The sequence below is a fragment of the Pelophylax lessonae genome, assembly GCF_965119305.1.
Source record: "Pelophylax lessonae genome assembly, chromosome: 4".
NCBI lineage: Eukaryota > Metazoa > Chordata > Amphibia > Anura > Ranidae > Pelophylax > Pelophylax lessonae.
Window position 1 is genome coordinate 403,798,635 of NC_138771.1, and position 26,526 is coordinate 403,825,160.

The following is a 26,526-nucleotide window of genomic DNA, read 5'->3' on the forward strand; positions in this document are numbered from 1 at the left end:
ATACTGACCCCTTATGTATTTGTACATGTTGATCATGTCTCCCCTTAGTCTCCTATCCTCAAGTGAAAATAAATTCAGTTCCTCTAATCTTTCCTCATAGCCGAGCTCTTACATGCCTCTTATCAGTTTGTTTGCCCTTCTCTGCACTTTCTCCAGTTCCCCGATATCCTTTTTGAGAACTGGTGCCCAAAACTATAAAATGATATCTCTCTCTCTGAAGTCCATACCTCTTAATACAAGAAAGAAATTTGCCTGCTTTGGCATTGCATGCTATTATTAAGCTTAGGATCTACCAAAACCCCCAGATCCTTCTCCACTATGGATTCCCCCAGTTCTATTTATCAACATTAAGCCTTATATATTGTTTTATCTGCCAAAATTATTTGTATATCTTTCCATCCAGTCCTGAGATTGACACTGCCCAGCCAAAAAAAAAGTTGCCACCAAAAAAAATGTTTTGCGCGCTCTAATATTTCGTTGGACCGCCTTTAGCTTTAATTACAGCACGCATTCGCTGTGGCATTGTTTTGATAAGCTTCTGCAGTGTCACAAGATTTATTTCCAACCAGTGTTGGATTCATTTTTCACCAAATCATGGGAGAGTCGGACCACTGCGCAAAGCCTTCTCCAGCACATCCCAAAGATTATCAATGGGGTTAAGTTCTGGACTCCGTGGTGTCCAATCCATGTGTGAAAATTATGTCTCATGCTCCCTGAACCACCCTTTCACAACTTGAGACTATGAATCTTGGCATTGTCATCTTGGAATATGCCTGTGCCATCAGGGAAGAAAAAAATCCATTTATGGAATAACATGGTCATTCAGTATATTGAGGTAGTCAGCTGACCTCATTCTTTGGGCACATGCAGTAACTATCCAATAGAATAGTTACTGCATGCTTAGTTTAGTTAGTTGCTTAGTTAATTCCAGGTGGCGACTTTGGCCGGGCAGTATATATAGCCCTGTCTAGCAGAGAAGAGGACCTGTTTTTTTCACTTCTGGTTTTACTTTCACCTCCTCACTATCACCCTGTATCTGGACACCTTTGGGCAACAGCATTGTCTGTCTGGGAGGAGGGGAGTGTTAGTTGTACTAGCTGATTCAAATACACTAACAAATTGAAGCCAAGCTGCAGCTAACACTTTATAAGCAGTTACGGAAAACAGTTTTGTTCTGTAGGGGATAAAGGTTTTACCTTATTAAATAAAAAAGTTGATCATTGTAGGCAAATGGAAAGAAATTATTCAGCGCTCAGATCTAACACAAAATGGTACATAAGCAGCTGAACACCGGAATAGGTCAAAACTATCAATACCCAATACAAACATTAAAATCAAAGAGGTGCAGCGCTAAAAATTGCATACAATAAATCACAATATCTGCTAAATGTATACAAAAAATGTCCATATAGAAACAAGTAGTAGGTTTAAAGAGTAGTCCCTCCAACTTCACAGATGTGTACTAAGGAGACCCGTGCTGTTAAGATGAATGCAGGCACCACTTCAAACGTGAATCCATCACCAAAGTTAGTACAAGCCTCTCACCTCCATCACTCGACCACTAAAGGTCACTGCACTTTAAAAAAGGGTAAATAGCCAGATGGACCCCTGCCAAAACCCGATCTCCTGTGCTCTGAAGCGGACTCCAAGATCAATCAGCAGTCGTTCATCACATAAAAGACATGAAAAGATCTAGTGCTCTCCATCTAAAACTGCTTTTATTGAATGCTTAAAAAGGTACTACTCACATAAAAAGCACTTTCCCAGTGCATTACGGAAGACATGTAACAGAAGCATGTAGCAATGCTGTGCTCCGATGCAGCGATACCTCCGGAGCGTTGCGGGTGACGTCACAGCTCCTCCCCCGTAAGCGTTTCCTCAGTGGGCGTGACTTCTTCAGTGGGGTAAGGAGAAGGCGGCACCCGCACGCTTATATCACTATCTCCTAGCAACCGAACGCTCCCTCGATAGCGGAAGTGGAGACACTGATCTCCACCTCTAAGCCAGGAACCCGCCCAGCTTCCGAGAGGCACCGGAATAAGAAAAACGCTCAATGTTAAATTGGAAAATTGGAACACGGGGGCTTTCAATCACTGAGATAAGACACCCCAGGTCCAATAGGAAATATATATTGTCAATATTGCACATGGCCATTGCCTATGTCAAAAACCTGCACAATACAAGAAAAAACATATATAAAATGTAAAAAATATGAATAAAAATTATTCTATAAATATATAAAAACTTTTACAAAAAGTCAATACTTTTTCCTACAAAACCACATTAAATATTAATGTGGATTGAGACGTATACCCGCGAGACTCCGAATAAGATCGCTACATCTTAAAGCACCAATACATAAAAAATATACATATACATATTTTGAACCCAAAAAAATTTTTTAAAACAAATCTATCTATTGGAAATAAAACAATTTAAATCAAAATCTACATTTAGTCCTCCTGGAACTAAAACTTTTGTGAGGTAAATCCAGAAGGATTCCCTGCGACATAATTGTCGCACATAATTTCCCCTCCTCCTTGAACGACTGCTGATTGATCTTGGAGTCCGCTTCAGAGCACAGGAGATCGGGTTTTGGCAGGGGTCCATCTGGCTATTTACCCTTTTTTAAAGTGCAGTGACCTTTAGTGGTCGAGTGATGGAGGTGAGAGGCTTGTACTAACTTTGGTGATGGATTCACGTTTGAAGTGGTGCCTGCATTCATCTTAACAGCACGGGTCTCCTTAGTACACATCTGTGAAGTTGGAGGGACTACTCTTTAAACCTACTACTTGTTTATATATGGACATTTTTTGTATACATTTAGCAGATATTGTGATTTTTTGTATTCAATTTTTAGCGCTGCACCTCTTTGATTTTAATGTTTGTATTGGGTATTGATAGTTTTGACCTTTTCTGGTGTTCAGCTGCTTATTTACCATTTTGTGTTAGATCTGAGCGCTGAATAATTTCTTTCCATTTATCTGATTACAATCCTATATATATTTAGCTGCTGATCACTCAAAATGGATATCTTTCAGTATATTGAAGTGCGTGAGATCAAACTGGATGATGTATTTACACGTACAGCAGTATCTAAAGAATCCAGTGACCTTTCTCATGCCTTTAAAAAGTTAGGTCACATTTTTGAGAAAAAAAATAAAAACATGGTGGGATATCGTCTCTTTCCAGCAATATCTGTCATCTAAAATCATCCCACGACGTTTACGCTGGGATATCCCACCAAATGATGGTTTATTGGACGATGAGTCCTATAAAGAATGGAGTGATTTTTTCACTAAAAAGGGTCTGGAACTTCTTACTTTCCTGTTATCACGGAAGCAGAGAAAGATGGAGGCTCTAGAAGCCCAAATAGAAACCATAAAAACATCCATCGAGAAAGAGAAAGCTAAACCAGAATTCATTAAATTATCAGAAGAGCTTAAAAACCAACTCATCAAATGTGATAAGGAAGCTCAGGAAAAGAAAAAGAAAAAAATTGTGAGGGATATGGGAGATTTTGGCAATAATACAGTCTATAGATGGCAAATTCCTATTTTACCCACTGTTATCCCTGAAACCATTTCTAGCTCCGTACCATGTGAGGAAGAGACTCTGTTTAATTCAGAAACTCAATACGGAACTCCCCGCCCGAGGTTTTCATCCTTGGGAGGTCCCCCCCCCCTAGAGGGAGAGGACGTGGGGGTAAGAAAGGGAGGGGAAGAGGAAGAGGCCAGCGGTTTAACCATCAATCCTCCTCCAGGGATAATTGGAGTGGTAATGATCAATACCAATCCAATTATCATTGGCAAACTGTACCCTATCAAAATAATGGATACCAAACAAGCTATAGAGGCCATAGAGGCCACAGAGGTACCTTTCCATCAGGGAATCGTCCCATTCCAACTGAGAATAGGTACTTACCACTTCAAAATCACGGAGAAGACCCCCATTTTTTAGGGTCTCAGAGGACCCCTTGGAGGAACCCTCAACCGGGCCCATCAACTCCGATGGGAGCCAGATCCTGGTACCCCCCTCAGCACCCTCCGAATCCGGCCGGAAATGGAACGGAAAACCAAAAGAAAAGAAAACAAGAGGATGCAAGGGAGGCAAAAGGGTAAAAAAAGCCAAAATCCCTATAGGAACAAGGATATTTAACCTGAGCGGCGTTACCCTTACGGATGATGAGGTTAGAGTTTTAGACAGAGGACTAAAATTCGCGCCTACTAAAAACATGAATAAATTTGACACATATATTAATCTCCAAAAATTTGCTAGAACACCAAGTATTAAAAAACATTTTTTGTCAAATCCCATACAAGAAAAAGTGGGGGTGAGCACGTCCCACCAGTCCCAGTTGAGAAACAGGTCGGTGTTCAACCCCCCGAATGTGGATACTAAAAACATTGAAGTGTTTAAAAATATGGTCAGCAGGGATCTGGACTCTCTTAAAATAAGGAAAGCCATTGATCCTCAGCAGATCAGGAAAGGAATTAGGTCACTTGAAGGTAGAAAAGATCTTGTAATCCGCCCTGCCGATAAGGGGGGGGGGGGATTAGTGGTACTGAGTGGCACCTACTATCGACAAGAGATGCAGAGGTTACTAAGCGATAGAGATACTTATTCTCTCCTTCCAGGTAACCCAATGTTGAGGTTCAAAAAAGAACTGGGTGCATTGACTAGTAAGGGAGAAAAATTGGGAATTTTGAGCTCTAAGGAAGCCCAGTATCTTAACCCTTTGTTTTGTAGAACTCCCATCATTTATTTTCTACCAAAAGTTCATAAACACCAGACATGCCCGCCAGGCCGCCCTATTGTAAATGGTATAGATTCCGTTACGGCAAGGCTAGGCCAATATATTGATTATTTTTTGCAGCCGTTAGTGCGTGGTACCCCAGCGTACCTTAAGGACACTAAGCATGTCATACAATTGCTTGCTGGCCTATCAGAGACTACAGACAGTATATTGGTGACCGCGGATGTAGGGTCACTATACACTATTATAAATCATGAAGATGCTCTGAACTCTGTGAAATGGGCTTTAAGAAAGTCTGATTTACCATCTAAACACCGGAAATTCCTGTTAGAATGTCTGGATTTTTGTTTGCTAAAAAAATGATTTCTGGTATGACCGGGAATACTTTTTGCAAGTAAAGGGAGTAGCTATGGGGGGCGGTTTTCCCCCAGTGTGACAAATTTGTTTATGTCACACTGGGAGGTGGAGGTCATCTTTACAAACCGTCATCCCCAATTAAGCTGCTACCGTCGATTTATCGATGATCTCCTCATTTGGAGAGGAGATATGACTAGCTTGCAGCAATTTATGAACCATCTTAATTCCAATAATAGAAACATCCAGCTGACATGGAATGTAAATGCCACCAGCATTGTGTTCCTGGATTTGGAGATTTTTAAAGATGATGGTGTTTTGAAAACCCGCACTTACTTTAAACCGACAGACCGAAACTCGTACATATCCACTGGTAGTTGCCACCACCACTTGTGGCTGTGTCATATTCCAAGGGGGCAATTTTTGCGTATGAAACATAATTGCTCCCTGGAAGAGGATTTCCGGTCCCAGTCACAAGTGTTAGCCTCTAGATTTTTGGAAAAGGGTTATGACCCTTCCCATATTGATAAGAATTTATCCAGAGTCAGTGCCATAAAACAAGAAACTACTCTCACAACATTTAGTAAGGTAGCCCCCAGTAATGAATTCAGTTTTGTACTGGACTATAATGTCCAGTATAGGAAATTTGAAAATATTGTTGCTAAATACTGGCGTATTTTACAACACGATAGGATTCTGGGCCCTGCCCTCCCTGAAAAACCGAGATTTATTTACCGAAGAGCACCAACACTAAGAGATCGGTTAGCCCCAGGGGTAATTGATCCACTGACAAAAGTTGAAAATAGACTATTCCCGTCTTTAAAGGGATTTTATGCTTGTGGGAGATGCGCTGCCTATAAAACCTCTAAAAGCAACACGAAAAAAAGAAAAGAGTTCACTGCCACAGCCACGCATGAAGTCCATGTCATTAAAGACTTTATCACTTGTGCAACAAAGGGTGTAGTCTATATGTTTGAACGTAAATGCGGGTATCAGTACGTGGGTAGAACCACGAGAGCATTACACGTACGTGTCGGTGAACATATGAACAAGATCAGACAGGGCAAAGATAAACATAATGTCCCAAAACATTTCAAAAGATATCATCATTGTGATCCTACTGGATTTAAATTTTGGGGCATAGAGAAAACAGCTCGTCATTGGAGGGGGGGAAATTATGTGCGACAATTAAGTCGCAGGGAATCCTTCTGGATTTACCTCACAAAAGTTTTAGTTCCAGGAGGACTGAATGTAGATTTTGATTTAAATTGTTTTATTTCCAATAGATAGATTTGTTTTAAAAAATTATTTTGGGTTCAAAATATGTATATGTATATTTTTTATGTATTGGTGCTTTAAGATGTAGCGATCTTATTCGGAGTCTCGCGGGTATACGTCTCAATCCACATTAATATTTAATGTGGTTTTGTAGGAAAAAGTATTGACTTTTTGTAAAAGTTTTTATATATTTATAGAATAATTTTTATTCATATTTTTAACATTTTATATATGTTTTTTTTCCTGTATTGTGCAGGTTTTTGACATAGGCAATGGCCATGTGCAATATTGACAATATATATTTCCTATTGGACCTGGGGTGTCTTATCTCCGTGATTGAAAGCCCCCGTGTTCCAATATTCCAATTTAACATTGAGCGTTTTTCTTATTCCGGTGCCTCTCGGAAGCTGGGCGGGTTCCTGGCTTAGAGGTGGAGATCAGTGTCTCCGCTTCAGCTATCGAGGGAGCGTTCGGTTGCTAGGAGATAGTGATATAAGCGTGCGGGTGCCGCCTTCTCCTTACCCCGCTGAAGAAGTCACGCCCACTGACGCAACGTTTACGGGGGAGGAGCTGTGACGTCACCCGCAAAGCTCCGGAGGTATCGCTGCATTGGAGCACAGCATTGCTACATGCTTCTGTTACATGTCTTCCGTAATGCACTGGGAAAGTGCTTTTTATGTGAGTAGTACCTTTTTAAGCATTCAATAAAAGCAGTTTTAGATGGAGAGCACTAGATCTTTTTTATGTCTTTTATGTGATGAACGACTGCTGATTGATCTTGGAGTCCGCTTCAGAGCACAGGAGATCGGGTTTTGGCAGGGGTCCATCTGGCTATTTACCCTTTTTTAAAGTGCAGTGACCTTTAGTGGTCGAGTGATGGAGGTGAGAGGCTTGTACTAACTTTGGTGATGGATTCACGTTTGAAGTGGTGCCTGCATTCATCTTAACAGCACGGGTCTCCTTAGTACACATCTGTGAAGTTGGAGGGACTACTCTTTAAACCTACTACTTGTTTATATATGGACATTTTTTGTATACATTTAGCAGATATTGTGATTTATTGTATGCAATTTTTAGCGCTGCACCTCTTTGATTTTAATGATCATTGTAGGCAACCTGTCAGTGGAAAATAGTTTGTTTCAACCCTCTAACTGCTACATCTGCAGGACAGCTTGTTCGGTTGAAAAACAACAGACATACTGGATAGATCACCAGTTAAAAATAAAGAAAAGAAAGACTAAAAAAGAAAAGTAACAGAGCCATCAAATCTATGAATTGATGAGCTGCAAAATAACAAATGATTGCTTTTGGGCTTAATACAACTTTCTTTTGTGTTACCTGGGGTTCAGGTTTTCTGTGATTCTATTGGAAACATTATTTTCATTATTAGAAGAGACATTTTTAATAAGGTCAGAGCAGAGCCTTTCAGGGTCATAGGCCTTTTAGCAGTTGCTACCTAAAGTGCAGCGCTAAAAAAACAAACAGTCCAGTGAAGGTAATAAAATTTAAATGTGGAATTAATTAATATTGGTGAACCGCAAGTGAAGAGTAGGGATGATCGAACTTTTGAAAAGTTTGGTTCGACCAGAACACCCGAACTTCCCAAAAGCTCGGGTGCGGATTCCAGAACCCCATTGAAATCAATGGGACCCGAACTTCGGTAATCAAAAAACACAATTTTGAAGCCCTAAAACCCAATAAATGCCCCTAAAAAGTGCCTAGGGTTCTGGGCCCCCAGGGACTATCAATCACACAAAAAAAGTTCTTAAAAATTGTTGTTTTTGAATGAGAGCCAATTATTGAAAAAATTATTGGAAAAAAAAAAATGAGATTTCTTTGGATTTAGTGTCTGGGTGGTCTAAAAAGTGTACCTGTGAAGTTTCAGCTCTGTAGCATGTCCAGAACCAGAAAAAAAAGATAATTTTTCTTAGAATTTTTATTAGCGCAGGGATGGGGTTCCGCTCCTATCACACCTGTATGTGTGTATGTGTATATATACATATATGTGTGTGTGTATATATACCTCTATACAGAAGTTCAGATGTTATGCCTGCCTCCAAAGACACCTGGGCGTTTTTGTTACAGGCGTTTATTGGGCATTTTTTGGGCGTCTTTGGAGGCAGGCATGACATCTGAACTTCTGTATAGGGATATATATATACACACACACATATATGTATATATACACATACACACATATAGGTGTGAAAGTAGCGGAACCCCATCCCTGCGCTAATGAAATTATTTGCAGGGATGGGGTTCCACTGCTATCACAGCTGTATGTGTGTATGTGTATATATACATATATATGTGTGTGTGTGTGTGTGTATATATATATATAACCCTATACAGAAGTTCAGATGTTATGCCTGCCTCCAAAGACGCCCAAAAAATGCCCAATAAACGCCTGCAACAACACACCTTGGCGTTTTTGTTGCAGGCGTTTATTGGGCATTTTTTGGGCATCCTTGGAGGCAGGCATGACATCTGAACTTCTGTATAGGGGTATATATACACACACACACATATATGTATATATACACATACACACATATAGGTGTGAAAGTAGCGGAACCCCATCCCTGCGCTAATGAAATTATTTGCAGGGATGGGGTTCCACTCCTATCACAGCTGTATGTGTGTATGTGTATATATACATATATGTGTGTGTGTGTGTATATATACCCCTATACAGAAGTTCAGATGTTATGCCTGCCTCCAAAGACGCCCCAAAAATGCCCAATAAACGCCTGCAACAACACACCTGGGCGTTTTTGTTGCAGGAGTTTATTGGGCATTTTTTGGGCATCTTTGGAGGCAGGCATGACATCTGAACTTCTGTATAGGGGTATATATACACACACACATGTATGTATATATACACATACACACATATAGGTGTGAAAGTAGCGGAACCCCATCCCTGCGCTAATGAAATTATTTGCAGGGATTAGTGGTATATAGTACCCTAACTACACTAGATATCCCTTTCCTCACACTAATAATTGCTAAATGACACTTTTGCAGCAGGAGTAACAGAACTGCTTCCACTCTCTTCCACAGTACCCGGTATTACAGTGCTAGAGATTTGGCGGGGCTATGTTATATACTGGGGGTCGTATTCACTACTGATTGGCCTCTGGACCCCCTAGTCACTCCAATCACATTCCTAGCATCCTCCTGCCCCCTCAATTGGCTTTTACTGATGTTTCTGGTCCAATCACGGGCTTTTAAAGCCCAGTTCCTGTCCCATTGCATTTTGGTCAGTTCTGGTTGCCGAATTCCAAACTTTTTCCGCAAAAAGTTTGGAATTCGGCGGAATTTCGAACAGTCAATGTTCGGGTCGAACCGATGGTTGACCCGAACCGTTCGATCATCCCTAGTGAAGAGGTGAAGTTGACGAAGCTGAAGCGTTTCATCACACCTGACTTTCCCAAAGGATATTGCATAAGGATAAGGCAATATCCTTTAAGAAAGTCAGGTGTGACGAAACGCATCAGGACCATGCCACATGCTACCTAATTTCATTTCCATTGTTTGTGTTGTTGTCATCGGATGTCTGTAAGTGTATATACCATCTTTTAATAAATTGTCAGTTAGCGGATTTACACTGTGTCTGTTTCGTTTGGCTTATCCCCACATGTGAGTGTCTGATTGGGAGATCCAGCCATCCTTGCTCAAGACTACACAGTTATTTATTGGAGCATCCAGTGACACAGCCTTTGCATGGGTGACATATGAATAATATCTAAGCCTTTATGACCCACTTGCTGTATGATATTTTAGGTCTACAACTTCTGGTGAGCGCATTTAATTTATATCCCGATGGTGTGGGGATCTATCTGCTTCCTTGATCACTTATACCACTTTGGATCATCAATTTCACCTCTTCACTTGGGACTCACCAATATTCATTAAAGCGGAGTTCCACTCAAAACTGGAACTCCGCTGATCTGCTTCCTTCCCCCCCTCCGGTGCCCCATTTGGCACCTTTCAGGGGGGAGGGGGTAACGGGTATCTGTTTTTGACAGATACCCTTCCCGTCTTCCTGGGAGACAGAGGCGCGGTCCCTCTGAAGTTTGGCCCCCTCCTTTTTCCTCCGCCACTGGGCCAATTACAAAGTGTAGCACGCTTTGCGCATGCGCAGTAGGGAAAGGCTTCACTGCTGGGTTCATATGTAAATTGGCTTCGGGTGCAGACATCACGGGCTCCCTGGACAGGTAGGTTCTACTATTTAAAAGTCAGCAGCTACAGTATTTGTAGCTGCTGACTTATATTTTTTTTAAGGGGGGCGGAACTCCGCTTTAATTTCACATTTAATTTTTATTACCTTCATTAGACTGTTTGTTTGCTTTTTTAGCGCTGCACTTTATTTATATACCATTCGTTATTAGAATTGTATGTATATTACTTTTGGCATTGTAAAGATGTCAGAGTGTAATTATGTCACTTGGTCTACCTCATGGATCACGCGGGCATGAAAGTTTGGATTTTTCAGAAGAACATCAGGTAGTTACAGTACACAGCAAGTCAGATCACAAGATAGTTTGGTAATACTGAAATCCATCTTTAATTAAATATTAAGTTAAATTGCTCTATAACCACCTATCTGCATGAATCTTAATGAATGATCGGAGTACAGAAAACTAAGGTTGCGTATTTTGGGTTACTGCATTCTGCACAACTTTATGAAATAAGGCCACAAATGTACCCAAATGTAAATGATATGCTAGATTTATTGAGCAACAGAGAATGTTGGATCTATTTTGAAAAATAACCCATTACAAAAACAGAAAAAGCAATTCTCAGTTAATGGAATGTAAAATTTAGTTATACACATAACATGACATTTTGTTGATCAGCCTTACCTAAAAACTGCAGCACACTGTTGAAACCACTGTAGATCCAGCTAAACAGGAAGGACATATCTAGCAGTGAATAATCCTGAAAGAAGAGACAAAGTAAAATATAACTTTATATTTTACTGTCGTTTACGAAAAGCTAATGGCGTGTGGCAATGAAACAGAAAACAAATGAATATGTCTTTTTTATTGCCTGGGCAAAGAACACTCAGTTATGCTTCATCAGATAATACAAGTCACTACCTCCAGTAATTCCCATCAGATAGACTTTGTCAATAAAGAGTTCATCTATTTGCGAATGGTATGATTACTTTACAAGTATGACAATTTACATCCCGAGGTGGTTCAAATTGAATTATTTATGTGACAGAAGTAACATTTAAAGTTGTAATAAACCCAAAAGCAAACATTTAGGCCTCTTACACATGATACTCCTGTTTGAGCATCTCCTTTTTCAGCCGTAAATTTCAGTATTCAATATTTGTCTTATTGAAATGCGTACTTTTTGCGCATTCGCATGCATTTTCGCGCATATACGCTCGCGCAAATTTGCATCTTTTTGCGCAAATGTATTCTTGCATTCTTGTAAAATATGCAAATTAGCATTTTTCAGATCCCAGTATGTTCGCGTGCGTTCATTTGTTCGCAATTGTGCATATTTGCATGCATTTGCGCACATTAGGTGTAAATTACTGTCCAAAGATGCAGATTTTTCTATTTTGTTCTTACCGAAGAATGCACGGCGCTCATTTACATGCCTGTGTGCATAGGCACATTACAAAAAATGGGCTGTATTTTAGCTCAGAAAAAAAAAGCTGTACTGAGCTTTTTTAAGCTGCAGTGTACAAGAGACCTTAATATTACATAGTTACATAGTTCCATAGTTAGTCAGGTCGAAAAAATGTGTGTGTTTGCTGTTAACCGTACATTGTATACCCCTCTATGTTGTGGTCTTTAAGGTGTCCATCTAATAGTTTTTTGAAACTATCGATGCTCCCTGCTGATACGACTGCTTGTGGAAGAGAATTCTACATCCTTACCGCTCTTACAGTGAAGAACCCCTTACGTACTTAAAGTTTAAAACGTTTTTCCTCTAGTTTTAGTGAGTGGCCACTTGTCCTATTGTATTCCCTTTCTCTGAATAGGTTTTTCCATATGCTAGGGTCGCCAGTACAGTATTTGTACATTGATATCATATCCCCCCTCAATCGTCTCTTCTCCAGAGAGAATAAGTTCAGTGCTTGTAGTCTTTCCTCATAGCTGATGTCCTCCATTCCCCTAATTATTTTTGTTGCCCTTCTCTGGACTCTCTCCAGTTCCAGAGGACCGGTGCCCAGAACCAGTAATATATTGAAGTTTACCAATTCTTTTACCTCTGACAGGGGTGATTACAATAGAAAGCTACTATTTATAGTATGTAAAGTATATAGTATTTCTGTGAAACTTTTATCCCAAAAGGAACTGAAACTGCCTAAAAAGTGTGAGCTGAAATTTGGCTTCAATTTGTTAGTGTATCTAACATTGCTTATACATCTTACACTCCCCTCCCCTTCCACCAAACTGACAATGTTGCTGTCCAAAGGTGTCTCTGTTGCTCCTTCATCCAGAGTGAAGTCAGTCGAAGGACTTAGCATTTTGCAAACGCATGTAAAAATCGTGTAATTTCTCACGCAAAACATGCCAATGTAGCCTCTGGTGTTTGTGATGTCATTCATTGGTAAAGTCTGTTACCCCAACATTTTATATTCCTGATATGTGGCCGCTGTACCATGTACTTGTATGAAAAAGTATCCTGTTGTCTTTGTATTGCTTCCTTTGTGTGAAATCCCTGGTGTTCCTGCCAGTCCCTCTGCTTTACTATTAAAAACTGACCACACTTAGCAGGAGAACACATCATAGTCAGTTCTCTGGCTATGCTGGGAACAGGGCCTGCTCTCCTCCAATGATCAGACTTGCACTGACACGCCTCCACTACACAGCCATTCACTGGGAAGATCAGTGTACTGTGGCTGCTCCTTCCCTCAGCTTTTATGCTGCTTCGAAGAAAGGGAATGTGATCACAGGGAAAAAAGGTATTGATAATATTTTTTAATATCTATACACAAACATTCATTTCTATTTTAAACTGAATGGATTGTTTTACAAGGTGATAGTTTACAATCACTTTAATAGCACACCAAATGTGGCAAAAAGACACGTGTTTGTTGTGCAAGAAAATGCTGCAAAAGGTGCGGGTAAAACACACAAAGTTCAACGCTCAAAACACGGTGCAATTGTGCAAAATGAGACCTGGTTTACATTAGTGCGATTTGAGATACGACTTCAGACACGGAATCCCTTTTTTCTTTTCAATGGTGCCTGTTCATATGAATGCAGCTCAATGTGTTTTTGGAAAAGGTGAATGTGCTACTTTAGTGTGGTTGCAGGATGATTTGAGAGCTATAGGCTTCAATGGAAACACACCAAAAACACCTGGAAAATGGATGTACATGCGTTTTTAGCACCTTTTTTTTTTGGCAAAGTTTAGTGTATGAACTCCAATCTCTTTCTCCTACAAAAAAAATACATGAAGCACATACAAAATTGCACTGAAAATTAGATTTCTAATGTGTAGTTTGCCCACCACAAAAATGTTCTATGTGTTCTTGAGCCTCCTTCATGACCTGGGCATTTTTAAGGAAGCAAGATTAGACTAAAATGTGAGGGTGCAAGCAGAGGGCGTGCAATGCCAGCTCAGGCATGTACACCTGTAATCCCAGCTAGCAGCACTTCAAACAGAATGACAACACTGAAGACAATTCAGAGCTCATATCTTTGTGTTTTGACTTAACAAAAGAAATTGTAGTCCTAATGGTTTTTCAGGCACATTCAACAGATCTAAAATCTAAACAGATATGAAAACCAAATTACTAAATACACAGATAAAATACATATAAGGTCATAGATTTTACTTGTCATAGAATTGTATTTTCTTTTTTTCCAGTAAATGTGGTGATTTACAAAGCTTTGTCCCACAGTTCAGTTCTGCTTTTCAGTAGAGGGACCCTGATATTTATCTGCTGCAGTTTCACTTTCACTTTATCCTCATCCTGTGACTGGACAGCGAAGGAGAAGAAGGAAACTGGTGAGATCATCTCTCTGTCACCCTGCTTTTTGCCCCCCTCAGTATGTTTCTTGTACATAAACTGATTGGCTCCTTCTACTTCTCCCTCTTCCAGTTCTGCTGTACAAGGACTGCAAGAGGCTAAAACTTTGGTCACTTGCAGGTACTTACACCGCTTGCAATACAAAACAGTGTATTAATGATTGTACAGCTCCATTAACGTGTGTCTTTTACAGTCATGTTAAAATTTAAGCTCGTCTCACAGAAATGGTTTACTTTTTTCGATATATTTGAACAGGCAAACATTTAAAAAAAAACCTATAAAAAGTAATTTCTCTATTGTTCAATGATGGCTGCAGTCCTCTGATGCATATCAGTAGGGTTATACTGCCCCTTACAGGAGTAGGACAAAAAAAGTTCTGGCTATGCCTATGGGCTTTTCCTGCATAGGATGTCAGATTTTTCCTGCCTAGTCAGGAGTAAGGACCTAGTTCCTTGCTGAGATCTTTGGTCCTGGCATAAAAGTCTTTTTTTATGTAGATAGTTTTTATTAGTTGGCTTTTGTCTCCGGATTTTTTTCCTGTGAGATCTACAAGCAACTATGCCGGATCTGGGCAATGGGCTGGATGTTTATATCCAGTGGTCAACCCAGCTGGCCAGCGAGCACGTGCAGACCTTAGCTGGGTTGGCCGCAACATAGTCCCAATAGACAGGGACTGGCCCCGGGAGTTAAACGTCTCGCAAGGTCGCACACGACAGGGTCTAGGCCTATGTGGCAGTGTTCCTATTTGGCCGACAGCCCCCCCCACTTCAGCAGAGAGGGGTCCTGTCAGGAGGAGGCGCCCGCCTGTGTTACTGGTATGGTGAGTAAATGTCCCCCCCCCCCTTCTTCCCTGGGGGATTTTGGGGTGGACGCGGGCCCCTCCCTGGGATGGTCGGACCTTCACATTTCTGGGTTCCCCTCTGTTCAGTTGTGCATCTCTGAGGCTTTAGTAAGATCTGTTCCTCCTGTATAACCCCTAAGGGTCCATTCACATGGGTCACCTACATGCAGGGCCGTGTTTTACTGGCACAGGGATGCACAGCTGTTGCTTCCCCCCATTAATTTCTATTGTGACATGCAGTCGCATGGGTACAGCCACTGTGTCCTATTATAACAGGTGGATATGTGCGGGTGTGTGTCTCCCTGCTGTCAGAATATAAAGGCACAGTGGTAAGATTCCCCCCCATCCACCTCGAATGTGGGCAAATTGTGTGTGTTTTTTTTTTTTCATTCAACTTGCTGGTTGAAAGAAAAAAACAAAAATAATCATCTATGGGCTTGTAGGCAGGTGCAGTCTATTTTCTCCCCTACAGGTCAAGCCAAGAGGAACAGGGTTTCCTGGGTCACTGGGGAAGCAATCCTATTGAATGCTGCAGCCCCATGTGACTCTGGCAGCTATCTTGGGTCAGGCAAAGCCTATTTAAGGCCCTGGCTCCTGGGTTTTGGGCACATTTAGCAAGTGGGAAGTGTAGGGAATGGTACCCCAACTGTTAACGTCAGTGTTAATGGTAGGGAAAGGTTCCTTACAAGGACAAAAAGCATAGGGTCTATTACTCCTCTGGACATCTTCCTAATTGGGTACAAGACAGCCAGGCCACATACTGTCCTCTTTACAGGTGCTGTCAGTCTGGCCTAGCATTGCTCCATTCACCTTGCTGAAAATAGTGAGACCAGCCAGTTGGGCAGTCTTCCCTCCGGGTTCTGTTGTGAACTGTTGCTGCATACTTCAATACAAGTTCTTTGTTGCACCCGTCTGTGTATTATTGCCACCACACCACGCCACCTACAGGCTGCTTAACAAACACAAAAATGTAACAGGTATTCCAACCCTCCCCTACTCTACTAAAGAAAAGCACTTTCATTTCTGTCTGTGTTCAGCCAAAGTGTCACTTGCAAGTTTATAGGGTAATCGTGGAGGACGCAGCAGGAGGGTGAAGCAGTCACCTGCTTGCATGTCTTGCTCTCTTACTGGATAAGTGAAGTGTCGCTCTGTTGTCGGCATTCTGGAATGTTTTTGGTGACAAGGGAGTGGCATTTTATTATTTTGACAAACCAAATCCAAAACAAACTCTGCTTATCTGTTCAAAACTTGTATTAGCTGGTTTCTTTATAGGTTGCACTTGTTTTTAACTTTTAAACCTAGCGACAGAAAAAATGGTGGTGCTGATGTTTCTTCTGTATTAGTAGTATGACCAGGAAATTACCTCATCAGAGGACCCTGTGAGAGAAGAGTATGATATAGTGATGACATCATTGTCGTTGAATTACTATTATGTTGTGTTTCAGGCTCCAATGACATCATGAATGATGCATGTGCATCACATTCTCCAAATGTGCGGAACATTCCACAGAACTGGTCACAGATTGGATCACCTACAACCTCTGTGAATGTTCAGTAGGATTGGTCTGGTGGAAAGATGTTGTGGGCTTCAGTCAATCATGGTGGATTTCAGGTGGGTTCCTTGTTCTATTAATTTATCAATCAGTTTTATGTAAGGATGTAAGCATAAAATACAAACCCGATTCCAAAAAAGTTGGGACACTGTACAAATTGTGAATAAAAACAGAATTCAATGATGTGGAAGTTTCAAATTTCAATATTTTATTCAGAATACATCATAGATGACATATTAAATGTTTAAACTGAGAAAATGTATAATTTTAAAGGGAAAAATAAGTTTGTTTTAAATTTCATGGCATCAACACATCTCAAAAAAGTTGGGACAAGGCCATGTTTACCTGGCATCCCCTCTTATTTTTATAACAGTCTGCAAACATCTGGGGACTGAGGAGACAAGTTGCTTAAGTATAGGAATAGGAATGTTGTCCCATTCTTGTCTAATACAGGCTTCCAATTGCTCAACTGTCTTAGGTCTTCTTTGTTGTATCTTCCTCTTTATGATGCGCCAAATATTTTCTATGGGTGAAAGATCTGGACTGCAGGCTGGCCATTTCAGTACCTGGATCCTTCTACGCAGCCATGATGTTGTAATTGATGCAGTATGTGGTCTGGCATTGTCCTGTTGGAAAACGCAAGGTCTTCCCTGAAAAAGACTACGTCTGGATGAGAGCATATGTTGTGCTAGAACTATACCTTTCAGCATTGATGGTGCCTTTCCAGATGTGTAAGCTGCCCACGCCACACGCTCTCATGCAACCCCATACCATCAGAGATGCAGGCTTCTGAACCGAGCGCTAACAACTTGGGTTGTCACTGTCCTCTTTAGTCCGGATGACATTGTGTTCCAGTTTTCCAAAAAGAACTTCAAATTTTGATTCGTCTGACCACAGAACAGTTTTCCACTTTGCCACAGACCATTTTAAATGAGCCTTAGCCCAGAGAAAACACCTGCGCTTCTGGATCATGTTTAGATATGGCTTCTTTTTTGGCCTATCGAGTTTTAGATGGCAAGGGCGAATGGCACGGTGGATTGTGTTCACCGACAATGTTTTCTGGAAGTATTCCTGAGCCCATGTTGTGATTTCCATTACAGTAGCATTCCTGTATGTGATGCAGTGCCGTTTAAGGGCCCGAAGATCACGGGCATCCAGTATGGTTTTCCTACCTTGACCCTTACGCACAGAGATTGTTCCATATTCTCTGAATCTTTGGATGATATTATGTACTGTAGATGATGATAACTCCAAACTCTTTCAAATTTTTCTCTGAGAAACTCCTTTCTGATATTGCTCCACTATTTTTTGCCGCAGTATTGGGGGAATTGGTGATCCTCTGCCCATCTTGACTTCTGAGAGACACTGCCACTCTGAGAGGCCCTTTTTTTTACCCAATCATGTTGCCAATTGACCTAATAAGTTGCAAATTGGTCCTCCAGCTGTTCCTTACAGTATATGTACATTTAACTTTTCCGGCCTCTTATTGCTACCTGTCCCAACTTTTTTGGAATGTGCAGCTCTCATGAAATCCAAAATGAGCCAATATTTGGCATGACATTTCAAAATGCCTCACTTTCAACATTTGATATGTTATCTATATTATATTGTGAATGAAATATAAGATTATGAGATTTGTAAATTAGTTCATTCCTTTTTTACTCACAATTTGTACAGTGTCCCAACTTTTTGGGATTTGGGTTTGTATAAATATTCTGTGAAATATAAATATTGTCAGGGCACAACAAATCTGGATATCAGGTTTTCTACTGTGGATCCTTAGTGTCTGAGTCACAAAGTCTTGTGATCCTGCTGAAACACGATCTTTCACATGTTCAAGAGTACTTATGTAGTGGGACTAGTGTTGCATTTAAACATGTGATGTTGGTTGTTAACCACTTAAGCCCCGGAGGATTTGGCTGCTAAAAGACCAGGGGGTATTTTGCGATTCGGCACTGCGTGACTTTAACGGACAATTGCGCGGTCGTGCGACACTGTACCTAAACGAATTTGACGTCCTTTTTTTCCCACAAACAGAGCTTTCTTTTGGTGGTATTTGATCACCTGTGCGATTTTTTGATCACGCGCTATAAACAAAAAAAGAGCGACAATTTTGCAAAAATAACAATATTTTTCACATTTTTTTATATGAAATTCCCCAAAAAAAAAAAAGTAAAAATCAAAAATTTTTTAACATTTTCGGCCAATTTGTTTTATGCTACCTATGTTTGGTAAAAAAAAAAAAAAATCGCAAAAAGCGTATTTTGATTGGTTTGCGCAAAAGTTATCGCGTTTACTAACAAAAGGAAAGATTTTTGTCATTTTTGTTGTTTTTTTTTTAACGCGTAATCGCGGCGATCTGCGATTTTTTTTTGCGGTACTGCGACATTGCGGCGGACAGATCGGACCCTTGACTGACATTTTTGACACTTTTGGGGTTACCAGTGACATTTCTACAGTAATCAGTGCTATACATATGCACTGTTACTGTAAAAATACACTGGCAGTGAAGGGGTTAACTTTTTTTGAAAGGGAGGGGCTATGTGTGTCCCTAGGGGCGTGCTTTCTACTGTGATTGGCTGTGGCTTCAGATGTATGAAGAGTGATCAACGGTTCTACATATTAGAACTGTATGATCATCCTTCATACACAGGGGAGAATGACAGGCAGCTTGTTTCCACAAGCCGCCTGACTTTCTCCCTCTCCCCCGCCGATCGCATGGTGACCGGCGGACATCGGGTCCGCCGGTCGCACGCGCGGGGGGGGGGGGGTCGTGACCACGCGGGAGCGCGCCTCCGGGGGCGCGCGCTCGCTCCCTAGACCCTCACAAGCTAGTGATGTAGCCCTACGTCACTTTGCCTGTGAGGGGCTGACTGCCGACGTAGATCAGCGTTAGGCAGTCGGCAAGTGGTTAAGGAGCTGACACCCACTGGCACCCTAACAACCAACAGCTTGTCCCTACTGTCAGCCAGTGATTCCTGGCTGACAGAAGAATGTAAACAAAGAAAACAACAGGCAGAAAAAAATCGCCTGGGGGTCCCCCCACAACCCTTAATGTCTGAAATGGCTTTTCAAGGGATGCCATACGCCCGAAAGAAAATGGCATGGGGGTCCCCCAATATCTATACCAGGCCCTTTGGTAATGATTTGAAGGGGGGGATCTACCATAAAAAAAAACTAAAATAATTGGGGGTGGGGTCACTCCCAAAATCCACACCCTTATCTGAGCATGCAGCATAGCAGGCCAGGAAAAGGGGAGACAAGAATGCACCCCCTTCTTGAACAATATCAGGCCACATGCCCCCAACATAGGGGGGTACCAAAGCACCTTGTTGGCATGTTCCCCACAACTCTGGATGTGGTTCTTGAGGTCTGAGGGATCTGAGCTCCCCCCAATGTAATGAATAGGGGGTACATAGTAAAAACAAGTTCTCCGTAGGCATCCATCATCAATCATGTTGTCCATAGATGTAGGTCCACGTCAATCATGATAAATGATGGCCACCAACCAGCACGAATAAAAAAAAAAACTCTGCCGCTGGGCGACACCTGACAAATCCTGTAATTTGCCTTGCCTCAAATTACATCCCTGTTTCTCCCCAGATTTCAGGAGTAACCAGAGAAAAAAACACTTACCAATAGGAGAAGCGCCAGAACAAACGATAAAAGAGTCAAAGTCGATTTATTGGTTTTCACTAAAGATAGAAGGCAGAAAACACTGATATCCTCTACTGCTGTTCACGCAAATACTACTGGCTGGTAACTCTCCTGGTCCAACAATGAACTTCCTTACGTAGATTTACACCGGAAAGCCCTATTTTGAGTCCATTCAAGTTCCTGGCGTTTCTAAATTAGGGCCCCCTAAAACTTGTTGACTGCCTTTTGGCACAAATTAATAAATCAATCTGGACTCTTTTATCATTTGGTCTAGTGCTCCTTTTGCTGTGTACCCACCGGAGGACAGCCCCGTCTGTTGCAAGGAGCATAATCTGAGCCATTATAATGTTTTTTTTCCCCCTCTCCATACTTTATTGGAACTAGGATTAAAGTCCCAGTAACTCTTGGGTGTTTTTTTTTTTCCCCTTTTGTAATCTAAATTTCAGCGGGGAGCAGCTTGCTTCATTTTTAGTCTTATTAAATTAATTTTATATGTAGTTCTCTAAATATGAAGCAATAAGGAATACATAGCTCATATATACAAGTTATACTTTTTATTTTATAAGCCAATACATTGAACTGTGGCTATAGGGGTAAGACAGTAAGGCTGGCCATAGATAAATGGGAGGAGGTAGAGCTGGAATTTATATCACTGTTAGGTAAAGTGGCAAAGCTGGGATCAGTCATAATATTAGGGAACTTCAATTATCCCGACATTGACTGAAAAGAGGGGACTACTCACTCACAGAAGGCCCGTCTCTTCATGGAAACCTTACAGGATAACTACATGTCTCAGTTGGTAGATTCTCCTACTAGAGAAAATGCAGTCCTGGATCTATTGATCACTAATGATCAAGACCTAATCTCGGAGGTGGGAGTCCAGGACAACCTGGGCTCTAGCGATCACAGGATGATCACATTTAGCGTAAATAACAATATAACAAGGCAAGTGGGGAACATAAGAACCCTGAACTTCAGAAGGGCAAAACTTTCCCAAATTGTACTCAATGATGGAAAGGGTAAACTGGGACCAAACCCTGGGATCACTGACCACGGAGGAAAAATGGGAATGCTTTAGGAACATTTTAAACAAATGCATCTCACAGTGCATTCCTATGGGAAATAAATTTAGAAGAGACAAAGCCAAACCTGGCTGGCTAAACTGTAATGTTAAAAAACGTATTAGGGAAAATAAAATGGCCTTCAAGAAATATAAATCAGAGGGCACAGTATCGGCTTTCCAGCAATACAAGGAAACAAATAAGAAATGTAAATACGAAATCAAAATGGCTAAAATCAACTTTGAGAGACAAATAGCGGAGGATAGTTAAAAAAACCCAAAGAAATTCTTTAAATATATCAACCGCAAAAAAACTAGGGCAGAGCATATTGCACACATAATTAACAATGATGGGAGGATGGTTACAGAGGACACTGAAAAGGCAACCGTGCTGAATGCTTTTTTCTCCTCAGTCTTTACACAGGAAACGGAAGGGTACACTGACCATGACTGTTTGGTTAGTAGTAATACACAGGACTTGCCGCTATGGCTAACAGAGGGTGAAATCAGGGAAAGGCTGGATAAAATTAACACAAATAAATCACCAGGCCCGGAGGGCGTACATCCGAGAGTACTCAAAGAACTTAGTAAAACTACTGTATATCTAGACCACTGTTCATGATCTTTGCTGACAGTATTATGACAGGAAATGTACCAGGGGATTGGAGGAAAGCTAACGTGATACCAATATTCAAAAAAGGGCAGAGGCATGTCCCGGGAAATTATAGGCCGGTTAGCCTGACGTCAATAGTATGTAAACTTCTGGAGGGGATGATAAGGGACTATATCCAAGAGTTTGTCAAAGACAACAACATCATCAGCAGTAATCAGCACGGGTTTACAAATGGGCGTTCTTGTCAAACCAATCTGTTAACATTGCTATGAGGAAGGCGTAAAGCCGAAACGCGTCAGCATCTGTCATGTTGTCACCGCTATCCATGTTGGAATAAAGCATTTTACTTGGAAGAAGACTTTTCGTGTGCCGGCTTTATTCATATAAAATCTGTTAACATTCTACGCAGGGGCGGATCCAGAGTCTAATCTCGGGAGGGGCATTGTCATTTTTATTTTTTTTACTAGTAATGGCGGCGATCAGCGATTTTTAGCGGGACTGCGACATTGCAGCAGACAGATCGGACCCCTAACTGACATTTTTGGGGGGACCAGTGACATTACAACAGTAATCAGTGCTAAAAATATGCACTGTCACTGTAATAATGACACTGGCAGGGAAGGCGTTAACCCAGGGGCGATCAAAGGGTTAAGTGTGAGCCTGGGGGGTGCTTTCTAACTGTGGGGGGGGGGGCTTGTAATACCAACAAGACCTGTGTTCCTAAATACAGTTGTGTTCAAAATTATTCAACCCCCAATGCTGTAAAGGGTTTTAGGGAATTTAGTGTACATTTGTAACTGTATTCAGAATGAAATCCTACAAGGACTTCTTAAAGAACCATATGCAATTAAAATGACATCAATTGGTTTTGTAATACAGTAGTAAATGTTTCTTTTGTGAATTCTTCATTGACACAATTATTCAACCCCTTAAAGACTACCACTCTAAAGAACAGAGGTTCATTGAAGTGTTTTCAATCAGATAATGAAAACACCTGTGGATGTCAGGGAGCAGCAATAAAGCCTAATAAGCACCAATTAGACAGCTTTAAAATGACTGTGATATTCAGCTCCTTCTAGACATTTACTGGTGTGGTTACAAACATGGTGAAGTCAAGAGAATGGTCCAGGAAGACAAGAGAAGAGATGATTACTCTTCACAGGAAGGGCAATGGCTATAAGAAGATTGCATAGATGTTAAACATACCAAGAGACACCATAGGAAGCATCATTCGCAAATTCAAGGCAAAGGGCACTGTTGAAACGCTACCTGGTCGTGGCAGAAAGAAGATGCTGATTTTGACTGCTGTGCGCTACCTGAAGCGTAGAGTGGAGAAAAGTCCCTGTGTGACTGCTGAGGAACTGAGAAAAGATTTGTCAGATGTGGGTACTGAAGTTTCTGCTCAGACAATACGGTGCACACTGCGTAATGAAGGCCTCCATGCCAGAACTCCCAGGTGCACCCCCTTGCTTCTCCAAAGAATAAGAAGAGTCGACTGCAGTATGCCAAAAGTCATGTGGACAAACCACAGAAGTTTTGGGATAGTGTTCTGTGGACTGATGAAACAAAATTAGAACTGTTTGGGCCCATGGATCAACGCTATGTTTGGAGGAGGAAGAACAAGGCCTATGAAGAAAAGAACACCTTGCCTACTGTGAAGCATGGTGGGGGGTCAATCATGCTTTGGGGCTGTTTTGCTTCTGCAGGTACAGGGAAGCTTCAGCGTGTGCAAGGTACCATGAATTCTCTTCAGTACCAGGAGATATTGGATGACAATGTGATGCAGTCCGTCACAAACCTGAGGCTTGGGAGACGTTGGACCTTTCAACAGGACAATGATCCCAAGCATACCTCCAAGTCCACTAGAGCATGGTTGCAGATTAAAGGCTGGAACATTTTGGAGTGGCCATCACAGTCATCAGATTTAAATCTGATTGAGAACCTCTGGTGGGACTTAAAGAAAGCAGTTGCAGTGCACAAGCCTAAGAATGTGACTGAACTGGAGGCTTTTGCCCATGACGAATGGGCGAAGATACCCGTAGATCACTGCAAGACACTTGTGTCAAGCTATGCTTCACGTTTAAAAGCTGTTATAACTGTAAAAGGATGTTGTACTAAGTACTAAGATTGAATGTCACTTGGGGGTTGAATAAAACTGATAATGATGTGAGCACAGAAAAGACATTTGTGGTTATTTCATTATAAATGTTATGTTATATTTGTCTGACCTACACGTACCTCTTTGATTTAATTGTAAGCAGGATGACTGAATGATCAAAATCCATGTCAAACTGGTCAAAACAGTCAATTTAAGTGGGGGTTGAATAATTTTGAACACAACTGTAGGAGGAACACAGGAGCTCTGCAGTGATTCCTGAGACAACAACGGTCTGCTGCGTTTCCAACTGCAGACCGTCGTTCTCTCTTCACAGGGAGCGATTGCAGGTGCCCGGCGCCAATCGCGGCTGCTGGCCCTGTGCCTCAGCTTCCCCGCTGGTAAGTGGGCGCGCGCGCCCCCAGGATCGCTCCCGCACACCACCATACAGGTACGACGATTTGCGAGAACCTGCCGCCATATAACTGTGGCGGCTGGTCGGCAGGTGGTTAAAACAGTGACATTGTTTTAAAGTGTTCCATGTATCCCCATGCCCGCATGCCATTTATTTGTATTCTGACACATGGCTGCAGTGTCCTGATATGACATGCTGGTGAAGGTCCATGAAAGCACCCCGAAAGCATTCTGGGACTCACACCTGGAAGCATGACATATTGGGACACAGTGGCTGTGTGTCTCAGTAGAAATAAAATGGGATGCTGGCACAGCGATAAATGCAACACTTTATGCATCCTAAAGCCAGTAAATGACAGCCCTACATGTTAGACTCATGTCTGCAGCACACTTTGTGTAAAGGAGGCAGGAAGATTATTTTCACTGTCAGTCTATATCATCATGACAATCACACAATACAGGTGCTGTGGCTCAATGCATCTGTACTGTGTGATTATCATGATGATGATGATAGCATTTAGCTGCTTTATAATTCCTCATGGTGGCTGGGCAGCAGCAAGGACATGGCATAGGTGAAGGGGATGGGTGTGTTACTGTACCTTTTTGGAGACAAATGGATTAATTGCAGTCTAGATGTTTTCCTCACTGCCCCTGTCTGCTATGGAGACCTGTCCCTCTCAGTGTGTTCACACACACAGATGCATGCTGCTGTGTCTCAGGCTTCCCCCTCAGCCTGAGCCCGCCCTTTCCTCTCTGCACCCATTGGCTGCAGGAGTCAGGCAGTGATGAGGCTGCTGCCTGATATCACTCCGCCTGGCCGGAACTTTCATTTTATTGTCGCAAAATGCGGCTCCTGGTGGTATTAATCCACCTGAGCAGGGAAATAAAAAAAAAAAAAACTCTCTCTATGAAACAGCATCCTGGGCCCCTCTGAACTGATGGGGCTTAGGGATTATATTTTAGGTCTCCTGGGAGCCGGGGAAGCAGAAATAAAGTCCCTGCAGATACATTTCGATAATACCTCTGTAAACTTAAACCTGGTACTATTTTCTCAGGGGGGGGGGGGGCAATTGACTCGATGCCCCCCCCCCCCTGGATCCGCCACAGATTCTACGAGGAGGTGAGCTAGATAGGGGGAGACCAGTGGATGTGGTGTACCTGGATTTTGCCAAGGCATTTGATCAGTGGCGGTTCTACATTAAATTGCTCCCCGGGCAAGACTCCCTCCCGGCGTCCCCCCCCCCCCCAAAAAAAAATAACATGACAACATAACAATAAATGCAGAGTGCCACAGCATTGTTGCCCCAAATAAATACAGAGTGCCACAGCATTGTTGCCCCAAATAAATGCAGAGTGCCACAGCATTGTTGCCCCAAATAAATGCAGAGTGCCACAGCAATGCCCCCAATAAATGCAGAGTGCCACAGCATTGTTGCCCCCAATAAATGCAGAGTGCCACAGCAATGCCCCCTTTAATGTAGAGATGCCACAGCAATGCCCCTTTTCAATGCAGAGCGCCACAGCAATGCCCCCTTTCAATGCAGAGCGCCACAGCAATGCCCCCTTTCAATGCAGAGCACCACAGCAATGCCCCCTTTCAATGTAGAGATGCCACAGCAATGCCCCCTTTCAATGTATAGATGAAACAGCATTGCCCCCTTTCAATGTAGAGATGCCACAGCAATGCCCCCTTTCAATGTAGAGATGCCACAGCAATGCCCCCTTTCAATGTATAGATGCCACAGCAATGCCCCCTTTCAATGTATAGATGAAACAGCATTGCCCCCTTTCAATGTATAGATGAAACAGCATTGCCCCCTTTCAATGTAGAGATGCCACAGCAATGCCCCCTTTCTATGTAGAGATGCCACAGCAATGCCCCCTTTCAATGTATAGA

General features: G+C 41.9%; 1 protein-coding gene across 1 annotated transcript in view; it reads right to left on the reverse strand.

The window, feature by feature from the left end:
• The window catches only part of SAR1B (secretion associated Ras related GTPase 1B), a 213,688-nt gene that overhangs the window by 121,147 nt on the left and 66,015 nt on the right, over window positions 1-26,526 (reverse strand). The window contains exon 2 of the mRNA XM_082252647.1: window positions 11,257-11,332. Coding sequence (XP_082108773.1) covers window positions 11,257-11,314 — 58 coding nt within the window. The 5' untranslated portion in view covers window positions 11,315-11,332. The remainder of the gene's footprint in view (window positions 1-11,256; window positions 11,333-26,526) is intronic.